General features: G+C 53.7%; 10 protein-coding genes across 10 annotated transcripts; all 10 read left to right on the top strand.

Annotated features, from left to right (window-relative positions):
* Window positions 1–101: 101 nt before the first annotated feature.
* AB675_10839 (putative sulfate transporter) lies at window positions 102–2,585 on the top strand (the record flags this gene model as incomplete). The annotated part of the gene is made up of 1 exon (XM_018139637.1): window positions 102–2,585. The coding sequence occupies one exon, from the start codon at window positions 102–104 to the stop codon at window positions 2,583–2,585; it is 2,484 nt and encodes an 827-aa protein (XP_018000619.1).
* Window positions 2,586–2,919: 334 nt separating this feature from the next.
* On the top strand, window positions 2,920–4,319 carry AB675_10838 (uncharacterized protein; the record flags this gene model as incomplete). Its single annotated transcript, XM_018139636.1, has 2 exons — window positions 2,920–3,322; window positions 3,370–4,319. 2 exons carry the CDS (start codon window positions 2,920–2,922, stop codon window positions 4,317–4,319), a joined length of 1,353 nt encoding a protein of 450 aa, XP_018000664.1.
* A 207-nt stretch (window positions 4,320–4,526) lies between these two features.
* On the top strand, window positions 4,527–6,097 carry AB675_10837 (Chaperone protein DnaJ; the record flags this gene model as incomplete). Its single annotated transcript, XM_018139635.1, has 3 exons — window positions 4,527–4,894; window positions 4,941–5,117; window positions 5,161–6,097. 3 exons carry the CDS (start codon window positions 4,527–4,529, stop codon window positions 6,095–6,097), a joined length of 1,482 nt encoding a protein of 493 aa, XP_018000892.1.
* A 1,058-nt stretch (window positions 6,098–7,155) lies between these two features.
* On the top strand, window positions 7,156–8,513 carry AB675_10836 (uncharacterized protein; the record flags this gene model as incomplete). Its single annotated transcript, XM_018139634.1, has 2 exons — window positions 7,156–7,635; window positions 7,689–8,513. The coding sequence occupies 2 exons, from the start codon at window positions 7,156–7,158 to the stop codon at window positions 8,511–8,513; spliced, it is 1,305 nt and encodes a 434-aa protein (XP_018000939.1).
* A 1,168-nt stretch (window positions 8,514–9,681) lies between these two features.
* On the top strand, window positions 9,682–10,077 carry AB675_10835 (uncharacterized protein; the record flags this gene model as incomplete). Its single annotated transcript, XM_018139633.1, has 1 exon — window positions 9,682–10,077. The coding sequence occupies one exon, from the start codon at window positions 9,682–9,684 to the stop codon at window positions 10,075–10,077; it is 396 nt and encodes a 131-aa protein (XP_018000752.1).
* Window positions 10,078–10,688: 611 nt separating this feature from the next.
* AB675_10834 (Chaperone protein DnaJ) lies at window positions 10,689–11,450 on the top strand (the record flags this gene model as incomplete). The annotated part of the gene is made up of 1 exon (XM_018139632.1): window positions 10,689–11,450. The coding sequence occupies one exon, from the start codon at window positions 10,689–10,691 to the stop codon at window positions 11,448–11,450; it is 762 nt and encodes a 253-aa protein (XP_018000802.1).
* Window positions 11,451–12,735: 1,285 nt separating this feature from the next.
* Window positions 12,736–14,660, top strand: AB675_10833 (Endochitinase; the record flags this gene model as incomplete). Its single annotated transcript, XM_018139631.1, has 3 exons — window positions 12,736–12,852; window positions 12,908–13,712; window positions 13,807–14,660. 3 exons carry the CDS (start codon window positions 12,736–12,738, stop codon window positions 14,658–14,660), a joined length of 1,776 nt encoding a protein of 591 aa, XP_018000661.1.
* Window positions 14,661–14,827: 167 nt separating this feature from the next.
* Window positions 14,828–16,089, top strand: AB675_10832 (Curved DNA-binding protein; the record flags this gene model as incomplete). Its single annotated transcript, XM_018139630.1, has 2 exons — window positions 14,828–14,988; window positions 15,036–16,089. The coding sequence occupies 2 exons, from the start codon at window positions 14,828–14,830 to the stop codon at window positions 16,087–16,089; spliced, it is 1,215 nt and encodes a 404-aa protein (XP_018000712.1).
* Window positions 16,090–16,808: 719 nt separating this feature from the next.
* AB675_10831 (uncharacterized protein) lies at window positions 16,809–17,630 on the top strand (the record flags this gene model as incomplete). The annotated part of the gene is made up of 1 exon (XM_018139629.1): window positions 16,809–17,630. One exon carries the CDS (start codon window positions 16,809–16,811, stop codon window positions 17,628–17,630), a length of 822 nt encoding a protein of 273 aa, XP_018000934.1.
* A 1,323-nt stretch (window positions 17,631–18,953) lies between these two features.
* Window positions 18,954–20,370, top strand: AB675_10830 (1,3-beta-glucanosyltransferase gel1; the record flags this gene model as incomplete). Its single annotated transcript, XM_018139628.1, has 2 exons — window positions 18,954–19,056; window positions 19,109–20,370. 2 exons carry the CDS (start codon window positions 18,954–18,956, stop codon window positions 20,368–20,370), a joined length of 1,365 nt encoding a protein of 454 aa, XP_018000623.1.
* Window positions 20,371–20,729: the final 359 nt, after the last annotated feature.

Here is a 20,729-nt window from a genome sequence, read left to right as displayed (position 1 = left end):
AACCATTGATTCTGCAATGTACTGCTGCCGCTGATATGGTAGCGCTTGGTGACCGCCGGTGATGGACTCACCTTGAGGCAACGCTGCTTAGCGCAAGCAACATGTCGAACTCTTCGCCGAATTCTCCTCCGAGGAGCCCTCCGACGTCCCCTCGTCGCCCGGCCGCCTTTCGACACACAACCACGCCCACGAACCCGAGCCGACTGCGCAATGCGACCGCAATATCTCCGGAAGAAATCACCAAGTCAAATGCTCAGCACGATGGGCACGAGTCAGATATCGAGAGCCCGTCACACTCCCCGCTACTCGATGGCGTTGGCCAGTTGACGGCCGAGCCAGACCGCGTTGCTAGTAGAGATCTGGAACCAGAATCGGAGCTGAACAATCCAACAGAGACGACCGGGCTACTGGACAGCTTTCAGCACAACCACCACAGCCGCGTTTGTGGTCTGCGGAATTGGAACCATGGCACATTCTCTCCGCGGGCAGGATCTGTACACAGTCGACAAAGTAGCTTCGACAGTTCATACGCCTATAATGCCGAGACCTCAAGCCTCTATGGAGCTACAAACTACATCAGAGGCATATTTGGCTCGTCGGGCAACGAAAATGGTACGAAGAGCTTGTCCACAACGGAACGACTCGCTCGAGCACACGGCATCCGGAGCAAGAAGTACATGTACTTCTCATACTACGTCCCCTTCGTCAAATGGATTACGCAGTACCAGTGGGCTTGGTTTCAGGGTGACCTAGTGGCCGCATTCACCATGGCATCCTTCTATATCCCCATGTCGCTGTCGTACGCCTCCAATCTGGGACACATCCCTCCGATCAACGGCTTGTATGCTTTCGTCTTCAACCCTCTAGTCTACGCCTTACTGGGATCCTGCCCCCAAATGGTTGTCGGGCCTGAAGCAGCGGGTTCGCTGCTTGTTGGCACTGTAGTAACGACCTCTATTGATCGGCATGGCACGAGAGATGATGATGATGTTCTGAATGCGCAGGTTGCCGGCGTTGTCACTACGATCGCCGGTGCCGTCCTCTTCGTTGCAGGTTTCGCAAGACTTGGATTTTTGGACAGCGTTCTAAGTCGACCGTTTTTACGAGGCTTTATTAGCGCAATTGGTTTTGTGATCTTCATCGATCAAGCGTTGCCAGAGCTGGGCCTCAGCAGACGAGCGGAGCATGTCGCTCATCACAGCACGGCGGACAAGTTCGTCTTCATCATCAAGAACTTTGATCATGTTCATGGCTTGACAGCTGCGGTGTCGCTATCTGCTTTTGCCATCATTATGGTGTTCAGAGAGCTCAAGAACAGGCTGCAACCAAGATATCCCAAGGTCGCATACGTCCCAGATCGCTTTCTGGTGGTGGCCCTATCAGCTGTTCTGACCTGGAAGTTCGGCTGGGACAAGCAAGGGCTGGACGTTCTCGGACACGTCAAGTCTTCTGGCGGCACAGCAATCCCCTTTCATTGGCCATTCCAGTTCAAGCACATGAAGCATATCGATACTGCGCTCAGCACGGCTTTCTTGATTGCATTACTCGGATTTTTCGAATCCTCTGTCGCGGCAAAAAGCCTGGGTGACGGCACTTCAGGTCTGCAAGGCATGAATGTCAGTGCAAACCGCGAGTTGATCGCATTGGGGACTGCGAATCTAATCGGAGGCTGCTTCATGGCTCTGCCGGCTTTTGGTGGTTATGGCCGTAGCAAGGTCAACAAATCCACTGGAGGGACGACGCCCATGAGCAGCATTCTCCTGAGCATGATCACTCTGATCTGCGTGTTCTACGCGCTGCCTTTATTCTACTACTTGCCGAAGGGTGTCTTGTCGGCTATGGTGTCGGTCGTTGCCTATTCATTGATTGAGGAGGCGCCACACGATATCAAATTCTTCTTCAAGATTCGTGGCTGGACCGAATTGAGCTTAATGGCCATCATCTTTCTGGCGACTGTATTCTATTCACTTTCGGTCGGCATTGCCCTCGGCATCGGCTTATCCCTGCTTTCACTCATCAAGCACGCTACCAAGCCTCGTATCCAAATCTTGGGTAAGGTTTCAGGCACGGCGAATCAGTACGAGAACGCCGAGTTCTTCCCTGATGCCATTGAGTATCTCGAAGGCTGCTTGATCGTGAAGATCACCGAACCTCTAACGTTTGCCAACACCGGCGAGCTCAAGAACAGGCTGAGAAGGTTAGAGAAGTATGGGACAGAACAAGCTCACCCTTCGTTGCCTAGAGTTCGACATGAGGATAGCAACAGGAACATCATTCTCGATGTACATGGTGTGACTAGTATAGACGGATCGGGAACTCAAGTGCTGTTCGAGATCGTGGAAGAATACGTGAAAAGAGGAGCGAGAGTCATATTTTGCAGACTACCAAGGAAACGGAGCAAAGTATTCGATGCATTCGTCCGAAGCGGTATCGTAGAGCTGTGTGGGGGCGAGCGCCACTTCGTGGGAAGCGTTGACGAGGCTTTGAAAATATCGAATGTTGAGGATCTGGATCGGTATTTTGACGAAAGAGTACCGAACGGCCAGCGAGACCTACAGTTCGACTCGAACAGTTTAGTTGCATAGCAACGGCAGGAAAAGCAGTAATCAGCATTACCACCAAGCGGTGAGGTTTCATTCGATCTTCGTCTTTTCTGTTGTCAGGACGTGGGAACGCTTGACCGTGGATCTACCGTCCAGGGAGGGCGCTGCAGGTCCAAAGTGGTTTCGCTTCTCGGATCGTCAGGCTTGAAACGGTCCTCATTTGAACGTCGGTTCAGGTTCTAGGAATAATGCATCAAGATTGTCGATTTGCTCGCCAAGGAGGACTCTGAAGGTCTGCAATTGTTTCACCAACATCACTCGTCTTCTGACCTGATCTAGTATCACTCCTGCACATTGCTACCTTACGACAGTCATCATGCTCCTTCCATCATTGCTCATCGTGTTCATCACTGTCCAAGCGTCATCTGCAACAATTAATCTATCTATCTTCCGCCGAGGAGGACGCTTCACAGATCACAAGCCATGCAACCTCACTCATCTGTCCGAGATCCTAGCAGCTACCGAGCAGCGCTATCTAACGACATATCGAGGTGTCGATGAGAACCGACTCGTCCGCAGATGGCGGCCAACCACAGGTGATGATGATCATCTTCTGCAAGCCATTGGTGGAGATGGCAGCTGGTACGCAGCGCTTGAGGTTGGCTCGCCGCCTCAAGAGCTTCAGTTCGATCTCGACATGCTCGGGCCTGACTTCTACACGGTCATGACAACGAGCGCAGAGGGATCTAGGTACAACACATTCGCTTCTGTAACTTTTGGTGAGGCTCAACTTCTCGATGACTACAGCGCTGACCGTGCCATCTAGACGAAGACGGCAGCTTTGATCATGCGATGTGCAAGCGTGCATCAGATCTGTTCGAGCTCAGCACCAGCGTTCGCCTATCGCTGCCGATCTGTACACCCCCGAAAGCATCATCCCTCACTCTCCGCTCGTCTGGTAGCGTCATCGGTCTCGGTCCTCCTGGCTTCCTTACGCGTCTTTCCGGGCTCAATATTCTTGATCAGCTTCACACGCAAGGCTTCATCACAGACACGATTTCATCAGTGACTATTCTTGATGCTGAGACAGGTGTTCTGAGCCTTGGAGGCACCATCGCCAAAGACGCTGAAGAGGCCAAAATACGTGCAGGTATTGAATTGCAGCACTTCGGACAAGCAGAGGCCTCCCCAGAGTGGGTTCAGGCCAGAGTCGTGGAAGGAATGGGTCTCTTCGACAGCACATCAGTCGAGAAGCAGTTCAAGTGGACGAAGACACAGGGCCCGCCTGGTTGGTGGACAACGTTAATGCCCGGTGTCTGGATCAATGGCGCCAAGGTCATGCGGAATCAGCCTGTGCTCCTGGATATACAATCGCCTTTCATACTCGCACCATCAGAGGCCGCCCGACAGTTCTACGCAGCCATTGGTGGCTCTTATCGACTTCCAGCGCCGCACGACATGTTTTTCGCCATTCCGTGCCTGAACAAGGTGAACATTGCCTTTGAGATGGCAGGCTGGAACTTTCCTGTTATGTCTGCGGAGACCACGAGATTTGATAGCTTGCATGGACCACCTGGAGGCCCCCTCAGCCTGGGAAAGTTAGAGGACGGTACAGGCTACTGCGTTGGTGTTGTTGTTGAGACTAGAATGGGCGAGAGCAGCGAATGGGCGGATTCGGGCTTGAAGAGAACATGGGTCCTTGGCGAGCCATTCTTTCGCGGATTGGGAGTCGTGTTCGACCACGAGAAGGGAAGAATCGGCTTGCGATCCTACTGAGTCACAGCGCTGTGAATACTCCCGACAGTGCAGTCCTCCATTCACTCACAGGTCGGCGAAATCGTTGCAACACTCATTTCTCGACACTGATGCCTACTTCGCCATGTCCGCCGACGACGATTCTCTGCTCGAAGCTACCATCATACCATCAGAAGGACTCATAATCGGGCTATCTTTCTTTGGCACCGGTGCTCATAATCAGCAAACATGTCCAGCTATCTCGCGCCGCTGGACAAGGACCTGTACACCGTCCTTGGTGTTGCACCCGACGCCTCTCAAGCCGGAATTCGTCAGGCATACCACAGTCTAGCTGCACAGCTTCATCCTGACAAAAACACTGGCGGCAATGAGAAGACAGCACGGTTTCAAGATGTCCAGGAGGCATACGAGACCCTAGGCGACAAAGATCGCAGAAAGTCGTACGATCTCGTGCGTTCGATTGTCTTCCTCAAGGTGAAGACTGCGGCACCTGCGAGATTCGGCACTGTGACCCCGAAACAAACGAAGATGATCATGCGTTACACTGGTCCTGACACTACAACAAGCACTCCTGAGATGCCTCAGACACCCTTCACGTAGGTCATCTTCTCCGCTGAGAGCTCTCCTGACTTGACGATACAGCAACAATAGCAGCAGCTATGACAATTCTGCCACCCACAGCCCGCCCGATGCCAAGACTCCTTCCAAGAACCCTTGTTCGCGACGTGAGAGCACGGTCGAGGCGCCTACCACGCCGGACGTTGCTACAAATCCACTCATAAGCGCATGCGAGGCTCTGAAAGCACAGTCGACTACTGAGTAAGTGTATCCTGCTTGAATTGAGCAAGCTGACAGATGATAGAAACCCCGATGGAAGCCCAAGCCATGATAGCAACAGCAAGACCACCAGCGTCGGGTCTTCTCCTACTGCTGAGGAGTCTTCTGCGCTTCAGACACCACCCACAAGCAGCGAGTCCGTCACCGTCCGTCCTGCTGGAGACGCCTTTCTGCTTCATACACCCCCCACTACTGGTAACGCTCCTCCCACTCCAGCTGCGCCAAGAAAGCAGTCCATTCTCGGCCCCAGCTATCTTCTCGTGGACTCAGACGATGAAGGAACTCCATCCCAAGATGTCGCATCTACACCAACACCTGCTTTACCCCGTCTAACATTCTTCGACTACTACGTCAACGACACCGAGTGGACCGAGACAACCCTGTTGCAAAGCTGGCGTGACAAAGTCGGTGATACCAAGCGCCGTCATCAACTCGCTATCGCGTACACGAAAGAAGCTCACCAGGCCAAGGTTGCTGCTCCCTCAGGCAAAGAGAAGAGAAGATTCGACAAGATGTACCAGGCCAAGCGCTCAACTCGCGACTCTTGGAATCGAGTGAGAATCTTTCGAGAAGCAGAGTTGTTGAACCATACCAAGCGCGCTCGAGAAGTCAAGTCAGCTCGCATGCGTATTGTAAAGGAGCGGCAGGAGACTGCCAAGAAGCAGGAGCGCGCGGAGAAGATGGCTGCTGTGGTGAAAGATAGGGAACGACGCGAAAATGTCAAGAAGCAAGAGCGCGCCGATAAACTGGCTGCAGAGGCAAAGGAGAAAGAGCAGAAGCAAGCTTTGAAGGCAGAGGAGCGCATTCGGAAGGCTGCGGAGCGTGAAGCTTTGGTCCAGGCTCGCAAGAAACGCAAGACAGATGCTCCGATATCGCCAGGTGGGACGATGAGGATTCAGGAGCCACGTCTTGCGAAGGCTGCTCCTACTTACTGTGTCATCAGTGATTCCGAGGAGGACTGAGCTGTGGACATCAGGCTTGGCTGGGACTTCTGGACTTCGGCACAGTCATGACGGGATATTCTTCGAGACTTCGTCGATCCTGAAGCGTTATCTGGAAGGAGTTGGAGGACACTGAACAAGGATTGGCAGTGTCACAATGAACTGAAAGCACGCTTTTGTGCGAAGCAATCTTAGAGAATCTGCTCCGCCTATGTCAGTGTCTCGGATGATGGTTTCAAGATTTCCGCCAGTTTAAGGACGGGCTCAGCGGCAGGGCCTGTTAGTCGTTGACATATCAATGCACTTGCTGAATGGCGAGGCAGTGGCACCGGTACCTTCAGCATGTGGCCTCGTTATTGGAATCTACGCAGGTGCAGCCACCGTGGTTCCTTCCTGTCTGCTCGATCTCCCTACCAGCGATTCCTCCTCACTGAAAATACATACAGATCGACAAAAGTCGTGTTGCTTCTCGCCCTTCCAAGACGATGTACTGTTCTATCGTCTCTGAACCAGTTTCCACTACTGGCTGCCTTCCGCATGCATGGTCAACGTTCGGGCAACGTGCACTCGAGTCCCGCAGGCCTTCCCACACACAGCATCGCGACCGAACGAAGGTTCATTCAGGCACAGCTCAGTGTCTTCGCCAAGATAAGAACCCGAGCGAACAGTGAAGAACTCGACACGCCTGCCAAAACCGGACTATTGCCATGCGGTTGTTGAAGTGCTACTGTGAGGTAGGCAGCTTGGCCTGGTCTACGTGACTGAAAGTATTCACGGGCAAGATTGCAATCATCAACACACTTGCTTCTGACGAAGCAGCTACTTCAAGCTCAGGCCTCCATGCTGCTTCTGCCTCTCCCCTTTCACGTGCTTCTTACTCACCTTCAAGTGTACAGCTATGCAGGCTATAAAGATGACCAGTCCCCACCTTTGTTGGCAAGGCTACTGTCTTGGACGGCAGATTGACTTCTTTCCACCCAGCACAGCACCACAGAACTTCGTCGAAGTGCGCGAGTTCCGTCTCTCAACACACAAGCAACGATAACGAATCGCTCTTCGCGCTCCTCGGCAGAGCCATAATGGCCTCACAACCAGCACCGCCGCGTTCTATCGACACCACAGCACACCTCCGCCACCTGTCCATCCTCAAATTGACCACTACATCCCCCTTCCGCGACGTTGCCCGTTCCCTCCTCCTTGCCCGCCAAGAGACATCGCTTCTCCTCCGCCAGTCTCAGCTTCACGCAGAAGGACGCGCACAGCCGCTCTCGCTCGACAAGATCAATCGGTACTATGCGCTCACAGAGGCGATGCATGCTGTCGTGAAGTATCTGCCAGGGCAGGGTTTAGAACAGTACTGTGGTCTGCATCCTGCAAGACCAGTCATTGTTCCGCTGGAGGAGGAACCAAGGAACCGGCTGATTGACCCGCAGCTCTTGTACTGGGAGTTCGAGAATGGGGAGCGGCTGGGCAGTGGGCAGGAGAGTGCTACCGCACAGTGGGTGAGGGCACAGCAAGGTCAGCAGTACGAGCAGGAACAAGATGATGGTGCAAACAAGGTTGGCGAGATGGTCATGGCGCAAGGCAACAGGCTGGTGGAGTTTTCGAGCAGGGCGGCTTCCAATATGGTCAGCAAGGCGCGCAGAACCAGTATGCTCTGCATGGTCAGCCGCAGTACCAGCAGCAGCCGGTGCCCATCGCTATTCAGCGTGGACCGCAGCACCAGTACAGTCAGAACGCTCAGCAGCACTTCTCGCAGGTCACACCTGCCGTCCGTCAGCAAGGCATGCAGTATAACGTCGCCAATCAACGCTTCCAAACTCAAGGATCGCCTATATCTGGCCAGCAAGACATCCAGGACAACATGGCCACTGAGCTCTTCATGCCTCCACCACCACTTACGTCTGGTCAGCAAGGGCTCCAAACCCAGCACGGCAACGTTACTCAACCTACTCAACAGCAGAGCACTGCTCATGGCTACAATCTCCGCGGCCAGGTCACCAGATACGCGCCTCAGCATGGTGGATTCGTCGACCACACTCGCCAACAGACTCGCTATCCCGGTACTCGCAAGCACTTCACCCCGCTGCCTTACCTTGCCCAGGATGCAATCCAGCAACAGCGACAGCAGTCAACCCCTATTGACACCTCCACGAATGCCGCCGCGCCCAAGGATCCGACGTACCCCTCCCCACCAGAGGCCTCCCCGGTCCCAAACAACTCGTCAGCCACACCCGGTCCAATGCAGTCGCGGCCCCTGAACATCTCAAGCTGGGCAGCCCCCCTACCCGACTCCTTATTGGTCACACCTGCACGACCGACACACCGTTCGGACGGTCGTAGGATTCAGTACTGTACGTATAATGGATGTCCGTACGAGACGGTGCATCTTGGGCACTATGCGAGGCATTTGAGGGGTCATGAGGTCAATGCCTGAGGCTACTAGCTCAGGACGGACCATCAAGGGAGACCGTGGGGTGGGCTTTGAGAGAGCAGATCCGAAGAGATCTTTGGGCACCCAGGTACTGTATGTAGCAGCCGATGCCGGGCCATTGAGGCTTAATGACGTCGGGAAAGGCCCTGAGGTAAATGCACGAATTGGATGACGGTCACATCTTGAGATCCAAATCACATCAGCAGATAGATACAGAGATGTGGATAGCTAACAATGAAGATGCATCGAACATTCCATGAAAGAGAGAAGTTCGTTCAAGTATTTCTATTCGAGGGCTGAGCAACGGAAACAGTTTCCGGCGCATGCCACTTCAGTGGCCGAGGGAGAAAGCAAATCTTGACGACCTATCCTACACAGTCACATTTTAAATCTTCCAGTCCGTCGCTGAAGAACAAGGATAGATTCATGTACTTGGCATGGAGAGCGCCGTAGACGCTGGCCATGGCATTCCTGGCGTAAGGTAGGTAGGTGGAGAGGCATACGAGGCAGACGGAGCGGGAGACGAGCTCTGGCTCCGGCACTGAGCTAGCACGACTTCGTGGGCCATGGTAATGATTGCATGACTGATGTACAGCGATGATGGCGATCCCGTCTGCTGAGTCCTCTTTCGGGATGAGGCAGAAATTGAAGGGAAAGTAGCCAGGTTCGCTGATGTCGCCCATCTTCACGGCAACTACGAATTTAGCGACCTGATCGAATGGGCAATTTGATCAAATAAGCAGTCTGGTCGCATCTTGGACAAGTCCCTTGGACAAGGACTCTGAACGGATGGTTCATCTGATCGGAAAGGCGATTTGATCGAATTGGCCACTAGTCGAAGAGGCAACTGATTAAATGGGCCACTGATTGAACGGGCTACTGATTAAATGGGCAATTTGACTGATTCCGTGCCACTGGACCCCACAAATTTTGTCTATCGTACCCTCAGGGCTGTCCGGCCCTGAGCTTCCGCGCTGTCTCCCACTCACTGAAGCAGATCCGGCAATCTGCAGTACCTGTACTGCTTGCTTCACTGATTTGGTCCAACCAACTAGGACTGAAGGCAGAGGCCTTCCTTCGCCATCCCTATCTACGATCAGGTAAGCATCCCTACCATCTGGACGACTATTTGGCTGATCAGCGCAAGCTTACCTGGCATCAACGAGTCATCATGGCAAAGAAAGCAAAGTATTGCTACCCCATGCTAGACATCTACTACCGGATCCATAACATCATTCGGCCAGATCTAAGCGATCTCGATGTCGTTGGTTCCAAACGCGAAGACGGTATCTGGAAGCCCAAGAACTTCTCGATCAAACACTATTACGTCTACGGCGCCTGGCCGGGTTCGGGATCAGAAACCGACTTCTTGGACTGCCTGGCGAGGGCTACGGACAAATATCGTCAGAGACTCCTAGCTGCACAGAAAGCAAAGCAAGCAGAGGCCGAGGTCGAACGTCTGGGGAACCATTACCGGCGAGTCCGCAAATGTTGGATTGCTCACCGCAACAGAGCAGCTGGACTCAAAGGGGCTCAAACCAAGAAGCGTAATGCACAATTAGATTGAGCTTAAGGTGGATGCTAGATTCAGTGGTTGTCACAGCTGGGTCGCCTGGAGCTCTATCTTCAACCGTCACGCAGCACAGGTGACAATCCACGAGTGAGCTCTGTGGCTTGCGGCAATCAGATCGAGATGGGATGGGCGAGCTTCAACGATCCGCCGTGTTGTCTCCTACCATCCAGGGACAGCTTCATCGATGGACTGACGACCGGGAATGAGGGGATTGGTAGGATACATGTATCTTCATGGACAACAACGATAGCACTTCATGCCACGGTGAATGCTGTGCCGCAGACACCCACTGAGCCTCGACGACGACTGTACTGGGTTGAAGTTCAGCGCAAAGTGCTTTGAACCTGCCATGCATGCGTATCGTCAAGCCGACGACATCGGCGGCTCCTTGAGCACAGGTCAGATAGGCAGATCAGAATTAGGCAGTCAACAATGACAATGCAACAGACAACCGACCTAATATCAAGTGACAGTGTGAAGGTTCTTGCCTTCAGCTGTACCGCGTTGCCTTGCTTACTTTGCTCCTAGCGGGCCTGCAGCTATATTTCCATTCTGGATGTCATTCAGCTCGGGCGCGCAGGCTCATCTATGCTCAGCGACCCATCATGGACAACAATCGCTTCGACGTGCGCGAAGACTACTATACCATTCTTGGCATCTCTTACGAGGATGCCAGCGATGAAGCGAAGCTGAAACAAAGCTATCACAAGCTCGCGAAGGCTCTCCATCCCGACAAGACTGGTCAATCTGACAGTGAGCCGTTCAAGCAAGTCTTGAAGGCTTATGAGGTCCTGAAAGACGCGACGGTGCGAAGGGCGTACGATAATGCTCGACGAAGCCAACAGTCTCAGCCCTCGTCAGGCGCCTTTGAGGAGAACAACGACGCGACTCGCCGCGCTCCCGGAAAAGCAGAGACACGATTCCAATCGTTCTTCAAGCCACATTTCGCGAGCTCCAAACCCACACACGCTCAGTCTGCCAATACAGCTGATACAGAAGCTTGGCATTTCGATGGCCCAGGCAATCGAAACACCCCGATGATTATCTCGGCCGCCGTGGAGCTGCTGGCGTCGTTGCTGTTGGTGGTCGTAACACTGGCCATCTGGCGGCTTGTCATAGCCATCGCAGCTGCTGTGTCGCTGCTGGCGTCTGTCGCGGTATTGGCCTTTATGCGGCTTGTCATAGCCATCTTGGTCGTATGCGTCGTTCTTGGACTGTATCTGATGGTGGCTATGGCCTTCGCGGCCATCATCAAGGGGCTGGCAACGCCTGACACTGCAAAAATGCGTAAGCCATTCAGACGTCAGTACAAGGCATTCAAACGCAAGCAACGGTCCGAACAAGCACGCGCCGCGCCCACGAGCTGAATAAATCGATCAACACTCTCGTACCTTCGACATCGCAACTGACCCGTTTGCGAATGTAGCACACCCATGACCAGGGCCTTCGATGCTCAGATATGCCGCTCCAACTCAGCAGCTGATACGTCAGCCAACACAACATAGTCACAGTCAGAACCGTCTCCTCAATCCCGCAGTGGCTACAGCCAGGAGATCTGTGCACCTCCGACAGCAGACAGTCAGCCAGGACAGTCAAGAGCAGCTCGGCCAATTACACAGCCGGCTCGTCCTTCTTCATGCAACACTCAAGGTTGTCTCTCCCACCAGAATATGGGCGTTGCATGGCGGACCCGGATCTGAAACACCTCTTCTGTGGCTGTGATGACAACTTCTGGCATTCAGACAAATTCGCTTTCGGAGTCTAACACAGCCGTGTCTTCCAAGCAGCGAGGGACAGGTCCGATCGAGAAGCGCTGGCGGTCCATGATGGGCCTCTGCAGGCCTTTGCCACGACAGATGTCATAGCTAACAACACCTGCTCAATTTGACAACAGTTGGAACCTGTCTGCTGTTAGTGGTATGACTATGAGCAAGCCACACGTGCACGCTATAGCGTGGCCGGCGACAGCGACTTCTGGAGTAGAAATTAGATAGTCAGGTAGACACAGGTAGCAAACGCCTCCAATGACGCGTATACGTCCTGGAGCGACGTCGGTTCAAGCAATTCCAGACCAGAGCTCGGGCAAGGATGGAGAATGTTTCCGCCGGCACGCGCAACCAAAGAAAACGGAACTCGTCTTTTCGTCCTCTCCGCTCTACACAACACCTTGGAACAATCTATCTTCTACTTTTACCGCTTCTCTATGCATTCTTTGAGATGTATGGCTCCGCCAGTACGTGATGAGCACCGGACTGGTGGTTGGTAGGACTCTGTCGCGAAGCAACGTGCAAGCTAGTCGCGCAAAGCTAATAGTCTAGGCCGACTGCCCATGGCCGTGGCTGATGCTGCTAAGAATTTGACACTCCTAGATTCGAAGTAATATGCCAGACACGATATCTCCCAGGGATAGCCGCCCTGTACAGGGCCCACGACCATCCCCTTTTCAGAGAAAGCCAGGGGATTGAAAGCTGAGGCTGCACCCATCCGGAGCGGGATGTGGAATGTACCCTTCTTTGCAATGGAATGTGGTCGCTTCCAAAGGGCTATCGACCGCGTAGGCGTGATAATGAACACAGCATGTATATACGAGAGTGAGAAGCCGCCATAGGCTACCTACAAGGCTTGCGGCTTCTTGGGCTCAAGTTGTCAATCATGCTCTCCTTACTGGCATTAGGACTTCTCGCAACGACAACCACCTGTACAACTGTACCGGTAGCAGATATTGGGTCTTTCGATGGCAAAGCTGTCAAGAGTGTATTTCAGCGAGAGGTAAGCACGATCCATTACTGCTCCCTTCCGAGGTGTAACGTCTCTGTGCATGCAGGTAGACGACGAACTCCCCCCATGGGCCGACAAACTCGTAGATAAAATTGTGCAGGCGTTGGGCGACAGATGTGCAGCGTCCGCTTCAAGCTGGAGCGCTTCAGCTGGTAACGACGATGGCAGCAGTAGTGGCATCCCCGCGAGCGGCCCTCCAGCAGCAAATGGACCTTCCGGAGGATCAACAGGCGATGCGAACGGCGCGTATGACTCGAGCTCTTGCAGTGAAGGCTATTGCGGTGACAACAACGATGCTGACACCGCCGAGTCTTGGAACGGTCATCAGTATCAACAGCCACCACCGTACAATCCTCATCAGGGAAACGACAACGTCGGTTCAGGCTCTGCTATAGATCAGGGCAGCCAATGGTCGGCACAGCAGCTATCCACGACTGCACACTGGCCCAAACCGTGGACTTCGACCTCGACGGCAACTTTTTCGACTGTGAGCACACCCACGCCAAAGCCAACTGATCCTTGGCCCGATCATGTGGTAACAGGCTACTACGGTGTGGGCCAGTCGAAAGGTTATCCGTTATCAGAAGTGGCTTGGGAGTATCTCACTCACCTGTGCTATGCATTTGCAAAGACCACCGCAGACTACAGCCTCGACATCGACAGCACGCTCTTGAGTGCTCTCAGTTCAGAAGCTCGGGCTCACGGTGTCAAGCCAGTGCTCAGCATTGGTGGCTATGGGAATGGAGGCGGCTACTTCTCAGTGAGCATTGCAAATAATGCCAGCCGCAGCAAGTTTGTCCGGACCATCAAGGAAGCCGTGGATGAGTATCAGCTTGCTGGCGTTGATATAGGTATGTCTTCGAACCCCTTCACAGAGACACTTTGCTTGAAAGCGGTGACTGGTCTCTTAATGCGCTGGCTAACGACGTCAATGATATGCTACAGATTGGGAATTCGTAGGTGCCCTTGCGACGTACGACGACTGGGAAGGTCCTGACGATGACCCTGTCAATGATGCGGCTAATTATCTGGAGTTCCTGAAAGCCCTGCGTGCCGCTGTCGGCGCAGACATTGAGATCTCCGCCGCGGTGCCAATGTATACTTTCACAGCAGGGAAGTCAAGAGAGGAGGAAGTCGACATGACTCCGTACGTGCCTTACTTCGATCGAATTTATCTGATGGCGTATGATTTGTGGTCGACAAACACTGTGGCTGGCTCCAATGCTGCTCTGGAACGACTACAAAGCCCTCCCGCTCATAAGGGCCAAAAGTTCGGTTCCGACGGCGTCGCCGCGTGGAGCAAGTATTTCCCACCCGAGAAACTGGTACTGGGCGTCCCATTCTATGGCTATGGCTACAAATTACTCGCCAACAGCAATCCTGAGGTGGACGGACTGTATGTGCCCGTTGGTAACCGGACTAGTGGTGATAACGGGGAAAGCCCTACGAGTGATCAAGGCTTTTGGAGATGGCGGAACCTGAAGTCCCAGGGCGTTCTCGTGCAGAACGGTACAGATGGTAGCTACGATGCTGGCGAAGGTTGGGTGCTTGGTTGGGATGAAAGTACACAGACGCCGTATGTGTTTACTGATGACCGACTGAGCAGCAGCGGTAATGGGACAGTGTTGCAGGATACGACGGTAGCGGGTGGAAGCTATGGAGAAATCATCTCCTTTGACGACCCTGCGAGTCTGCGGTTGAAGCGGGACTATGCACAGGAACAAGGCTTAGGTGGGATGATGTTTTGGATTGCATCTGCAGACACGAGCGATGGGGAGCTTGCTGCAGTCCTTGCTTGATGACAGAGGATCTGCACCTGTGCAGGTCAAAACGACTGCTTGATGTGCAAAAGGTGAGGTCCGAGGTTCCTGAGCTGTCATACACTTCGCTCATTCACTTCTCAGGTCGTGACTCAGCAATCCATAGTTACTATGGCTCGACATTCACTTCGACACCACCCACACCCATGTCAGCAGCGTCTTTCCCGTGGTCCTACTCCTACGATCGTACTATCCGCAGAGTCCGCCTCGGAGCCGCCGCACAGTCAGTCAGCCAGCAGCCTCGGCAAGCCATCATGAACGACAACGACCGCTTTGACGTCAGCAAGGACTATTATGCCATCCTTGGGTAAGTATTTCAGCAAGCCTGCGCTTCGAGCGCTGACACAAGGACAGTGTCACCTGGGATGGCGCGCGCGATGCTACGACGCTAAAGCGTTGCTACCACAAGCTGGCTCTCAAGTATCACCCCGACAAGACCGGTGATACAAATAACGACGAGTTCTTCAAGCAAGTCTTACAGGCTTACGAAGTCCTCCGCGATGTGACTGTTCGATTTGACTACGACAATGCTCGTCAGCTCGCAGGCTACCCCAAGGCTGGACCCGAGTCTCCTAATCCTCATGAAGCGTTCACTGAGACCAACGCGACGTTTCCAGAAGCTCAAACTGCTTCTGCTGAGTCCGAAGAGGCCCCTGGTGCAGCTGAAGGAGAGCAGCGCAGATCACCGCGACAGCCGAAGGCGCCCGGCAAAGGCTACGGTCATCCCAAGCCCTCCAAGCCCAAGAGAGCCAGCAAAGCCAAGAAGGCTGGCAAGTTCAAGCAGACGCCACGCAAAGACAACAAGAACACGAAAAAGCAGGCTGAGCGCGAATGGGCATACGACCAATATGTGTATGCGGAGGACTCTGCATCACCAGGCTCCGAAGCAGACGCTGGCACTCACCGTGATCGCAGTGGGCCGAGGACGTACGGTCCGCGGACACCTACTCCAGAGACATCGAGTCCGCAGACACTAAGCTCGCCAATTGTTGACAGAGACCTCCCTGAAGTCGATTTTACTCCGATTGGCAACTGGTCCGAGGGCCCAATTTGGGACCCCAAGAACTTCCCCTTCGAAACATATTGGCACGACGATTACACCGCGACCGATTTCATGGCGGGCCTTGACTCAGCTGTGAAGTTGCTCGTTAGCAGAGCCCGAGCTGCTGTTGTTGCAGAAAAGGACGCTTTGCGTCGTATGGAAGGCGACCATTCGGCAATGTACTTCGAGAGAGTGAAGGAGTATGAAGATGCGAAGGCTGAAGCTGGGAATCTGATGAATATGTGTACCTACGCACATAGGCTGTACGAGCAGCACCGTTCGAGAAGTAGTGGTCTGAAAGGCGCTAGGAAGTCTGCCAAGTCCAGACGAGCCAACGCGCGACGGCAGCCCGGTTGCGGATACTAGTCTGCACGACTCTGTCGCTCAAATGCGCGCGGACAGCATGCAACGATTAGGCAGTGGTCTGAGAGGCAACTTGTCTGCTTGATGTGTACAGAGGAGACATGACAATGGCTCTGGGTGTGGAAAAAGACGTGAAAGCAGTTGTGGCGATTGCCTCTTTGCAATGGAACTGTTGCATCCAAGTCAAGCTAACGGGTACAACCAATCTCGATGAATGGGACGACTGAGTGTATGTTGACTCCTTCATTCTGTCATGGGGCCTTGCAGCATGGATATCATAGCAATAAGAGCTCGCCCACGGCTCTAGCAAGACACACGCGGCATGCTGAATACGAAGATACTGGACCGGCATTGATAGCTTAGCATTCATGTTCCAGCACAGATGTCGCAGCCACGTTGGTGTCATCGTCTTCTGCTGTTCGACAGGCTATTGCTTTGGATTCGCAGTGATTGTGGCTCAATATTCACTTTCGCAACATCTCGCCCAGGCACCAGTGTTGGCATCGTCTGCTCTCAGGCTCAACGAGTATTCACTGCGTGATAGACCCACAGCGCCCGGCAGAATGACGACTTCACATTCACTGAGACGCCCATCCTTGCTCTACTTTAAGACAAATTGACTCTCTACACCTCTTCCCACCGTCCTACTATTCTCGAAATCAGTCTCAAAGCCATCAAGACACTCGAGTCAACGCACGTCTGTCTGAAGTCAGTCAGATATCATGGCGGACCATCGCTACGATGTCCACAAGGACTACTACGCCATCCTCGGCATCTCCTCCGAAGATGCTCGCAGGCCCTCAAAGCGCAACAAAGCCTACACGAAGCTTGCCCTGAAGAACCGTCCCAACAGCGCGGGCGGAATAACCGAGGAGTCGTTCAAAGTTGTCAAGGAAGCGTACACGGTGCTGGGAGATGCCAGTGCGCGGTCTGACTATGATGAAGATCGTCGAGCTCAAGGCTATCCCAATCCCGATGAGCCGACTGCCACAGGGTCCCATACAACTCTCACTGCGCCAACAACCTCGGAGGCGTACTTGCCATCAGCGAGCTCGTCTAGGGAAGATGCCGGTAGCAGAGCCGAGCAACAGCAATCAATGCCGAGCAAGGAAGAGAAGAGAGCCAAGCGAGATAGAGAGCAGCAGGGTACTCATCGCGAACGCAGCGGTCCTTCGAGGGACGAAGCTCATATCGACAGAATCGATTTCGATCCAGTCCGCAGCGGTGGCAGGGGGCGAATCTGGACTCCGTGGAAGTTCTCTTTTGAGACTTACTACCACGATGATTATGTTGCGACGAGCTTTCTAGGACGTCTGCGCACGGTCATTCAGGAAAACAAGGACGAATGGCAGGCCGATCGTAAGGCTTCAGAGGATGCGCACCGCGCCATGGTGGAAGATACTACTGGGTCTAGAATGCTGTATGGAACTATTTGGGGCGATGCGCAAACCCGAGAGCGGCAGTCGGAGGCCATATATCATCGATCAGAGTCGTTACTTGAGCGCCACCGCAAGCGAGCAAAGGCTCTCCTCAAGCGCCGCTAGGAAGTCCGACTAGCACGGACAGGCCCGTAAGCATCGTCGTTGCTGGTAGCACGACAGTCGCACAGCGAGTGAGAGGGCGATGAGAGCGAAGGTAGTCGAGCAACGAGAGCCTCCAACGGGCTGCGGATGGAAGAGAACATCGGGGAGACCAGTTGAACGACAGTCGTGTGCTTCAGAGCCGAACGAAAACGTCATCGACGACCAAGTCACAGCTATGGACGATGGCAGGCATTGCAGCGGACCTTGAGCGTGGAAGCGGAGGATGCAATCTCGAGTGCTCTAGCGATGAATACTGCATGCTGGAAGTATCATGCCCTGATAGCGAATAGGACGTCCTAACGTGATAGATGTAATCGACGCATATGCGCATGGTCGTTCTCAAAACGTTGCCTCCATTATAGTGATTTCAAGCAAAGCTGGCAAGCTCTGCTAGTAGTCGCAAAGATTGGTTGTAGTCGTAAGACGGAGGCTATGCAACGGGTTCGGCCCGGTTTCACGGATCTGCGAGGAACACGGGCGGAGATCATCCATCTCAATATTCAGATCTTGAGCGGAGGTGAGCTGCACGACGTCGTCGACGGCATCATCTCATGCTGGCGCGCGTTGCAGTGTGCGCGGATCTTTGTACATCTGCACCGCAACAGATTTGATGCAGCCGATGTCGTGTTTCTTATCAGACATACAGTCTCGCATTCAAGCAACAATTTTCCTGTTTCCAGGGGTCTCGAGCCTTCTGTATTTCGCTTAAGCTCCACCCCTCCGGCTCTTACAGGGGCCTCTCAGACAAGCGTCGCAAGTGCATCCGGTACCAGGCTTATTCAGGGACTGCTGTGCAGAATGGAGGAGGTCAAGCAATTCCAAGACGCCTGTTTGGGGCTTGTTATTGGCGATAGTGCACCCCACTCTGAGACGTGCATAGACGACAACCGCCACCACCAAAGATTATCCAACCACTCAACACCATGTCCGGGCAATCCACCAAGTAGATCCGACATGAGGAAAAAGATAAAAAAGATACGGGGACGGGGGGGACACGCTCGAGGGGAACGTGCAGACTGCGCGCGACTTTCAACAATCACTGGCATCCCTTTCTTGGTTTCTTGCCATCATCCTGCCATCTTCATACTGAAATTCGTGCTCCTTCACCAGCTTTCGTTTTTTATTGTTTGAGGGAAGCTGCGACCTTGACACTCGCTGTCGTTTGACATATTAATTCTACGCGTTGCACTTGCCGCGTAACACAAACAAAATCACTTCTTCCACGGCCCATCCATCAACGCCGTCCACAACTTGACACTTCCATCATCCCCATACTATCCAATAATGCGTTCTTCCACTGCTATCACGGCGTTGGCTGTCGGTGCCAGCACCGTAGCTGCTGCTGCCACGAAGCGTGCCGTTCAGACCGTCTCTGTCAAGGGCAATGGTGAGTTGTCTACCAAGAAATCCCCTCCGGGCTACAGGCTAACGATATGCAGCTTTCTTCGCCGGTAACGACCGCTTCTACATCCGAGGTGTCGACTACCAGCCCGGTGGCTCCTCAGATGTCGCCGATCCCATCGCCGATGCCGACTCCTGCAAGCGAGACATTGCAGAGTTTCAAAAGTTGGGCCTCAACACCATCCGTGTCTACACTGTCGACAACACAGCCGACCACGATGAGTGCATGAATGCATTGGCAGATGCTGGCATCTACCTGGTGCTCGATGTCAACACCCCAAAGTACTCACTCAACCGAGCTGACCCCAACCCATCCTACAACGATGTCTACTTGCAGAGCGTCTTTGCCACAGTTGACGCCTTTGCAAAGTACGACAACACACTCGCTTTCTTCTCCGCCAACGAGGTCATCAACGACGCCAAGACCTCATCCGTGGCTCCCTATGTCAAGGCCGTAACTCGTGATATTCGTCAATACATCAACAACCGCGGCTATCGAATCATCCCTGTCGGCTACTCTGCAGCCGATGTCTCCGAGAACCGTCTCGAGATGGCCGAGTACATGAACTGCGGCACCGACGATGAGCGTTCCGACTTCTTTGCTTTCAACGACTACTCCTGGTGCGACCCGTCCTCCTTCACCACATCTGGATGGGATCAGAAGGTCAAAAACTTTACTGGATACGGCCTCCCTCTTTTCCTCTCCGAGTACGGCTGCAACACCAATCAACGCAAGTTCGAGGAAGTCAGTGCACTATACAACACCGAGATGACTGGCGTCTACTCTGGTGGTCTCGTCTACGAGTACTCCCAAGAGCCCAACAAGTATGGCCTCGTGGAAATCAGCGGCAACTCCGTCACCGAATTGGACGACTTCACCGCTCTGCAGAGCGCGTTCAAGAACACCCCTAATCCAAGTGGTGATGGCGGCTACAACCAGACTGGTGGCGCTTCCGGCTGCCCGGCATACAACCCGCCCAACTGGGACGTCCAGGACGACTCCCTGCCTGCCATCCCGCAAGGTGCAGTGAAGTACATGAGCAGCGGTGCAGGCCAAGGCCCCGGTCTTTCGGGAGCTGGCTCACAAAATGCCGGCGGCGCAAGCTCTGGAACCGCTACAGCTGGCAGTGGCCAGCCGACCAGGACGGGCACCAGTGGAGGTACCAACACGGCTAGCGGTAGCGCAACGAGCAGTGGTGCTGCGTCGACGCTGAAGGTCTCGCATGAGTTGGCTCTGGCGCCATTTGTTTGTGCGGCAGTTGTGCTTGTGTCTTCGGTGTTCGGCGCTGCGTTGCTGTGAGCAGGTCAGGCACGTGGTGGAGAGATCCATTGTGGTTGTATGTACATAGACTAGCAGCGATTGTTGGCGCTGGCTTCTGAAAGGCCTAATTTGGGCGACCATTGGGATCGAAAGGTATTATTGGCAATTGGTGTTGCAGTGATGGTTCAGAGACATGCATAGAGATTCTTACCGGGATAGCTTGAGTAGGTACTTCATCGAGAAAAGTAAAGGATTGTCTTCAGGATCCATCCCAGCCTTCTGTGTCTGACACACACGTTCAAGCCTGGCGACACAGAACTGCGAAACGGCTTTCCTCCCGTGCCTTGATTCGGACAGTCAAAGACCGGCTGACTTCTATAGCTTGACCCAAAGCCGTC

The sequence above is a fragment of the Cyphellophora attinorum genome (genome assembly GCF_001299255.1).
Source record: "Cyphellophora attinorum strain CBS 131958 chromosome Unknown Contig11, whole genome shotgun sequence".
NCBI lineage: Eukaryota > Fungi > Ascomycota > Eurotiomycetes > Chaetothyriales > Cyphellophoraceae > Cyphellophora > Cyphellophora attinorum.
The sequence above is the reverse complement of the archived record's forward strand: the minus strand, read 5'-3'. Positions and strand labels throughout refer to the sequence as shown.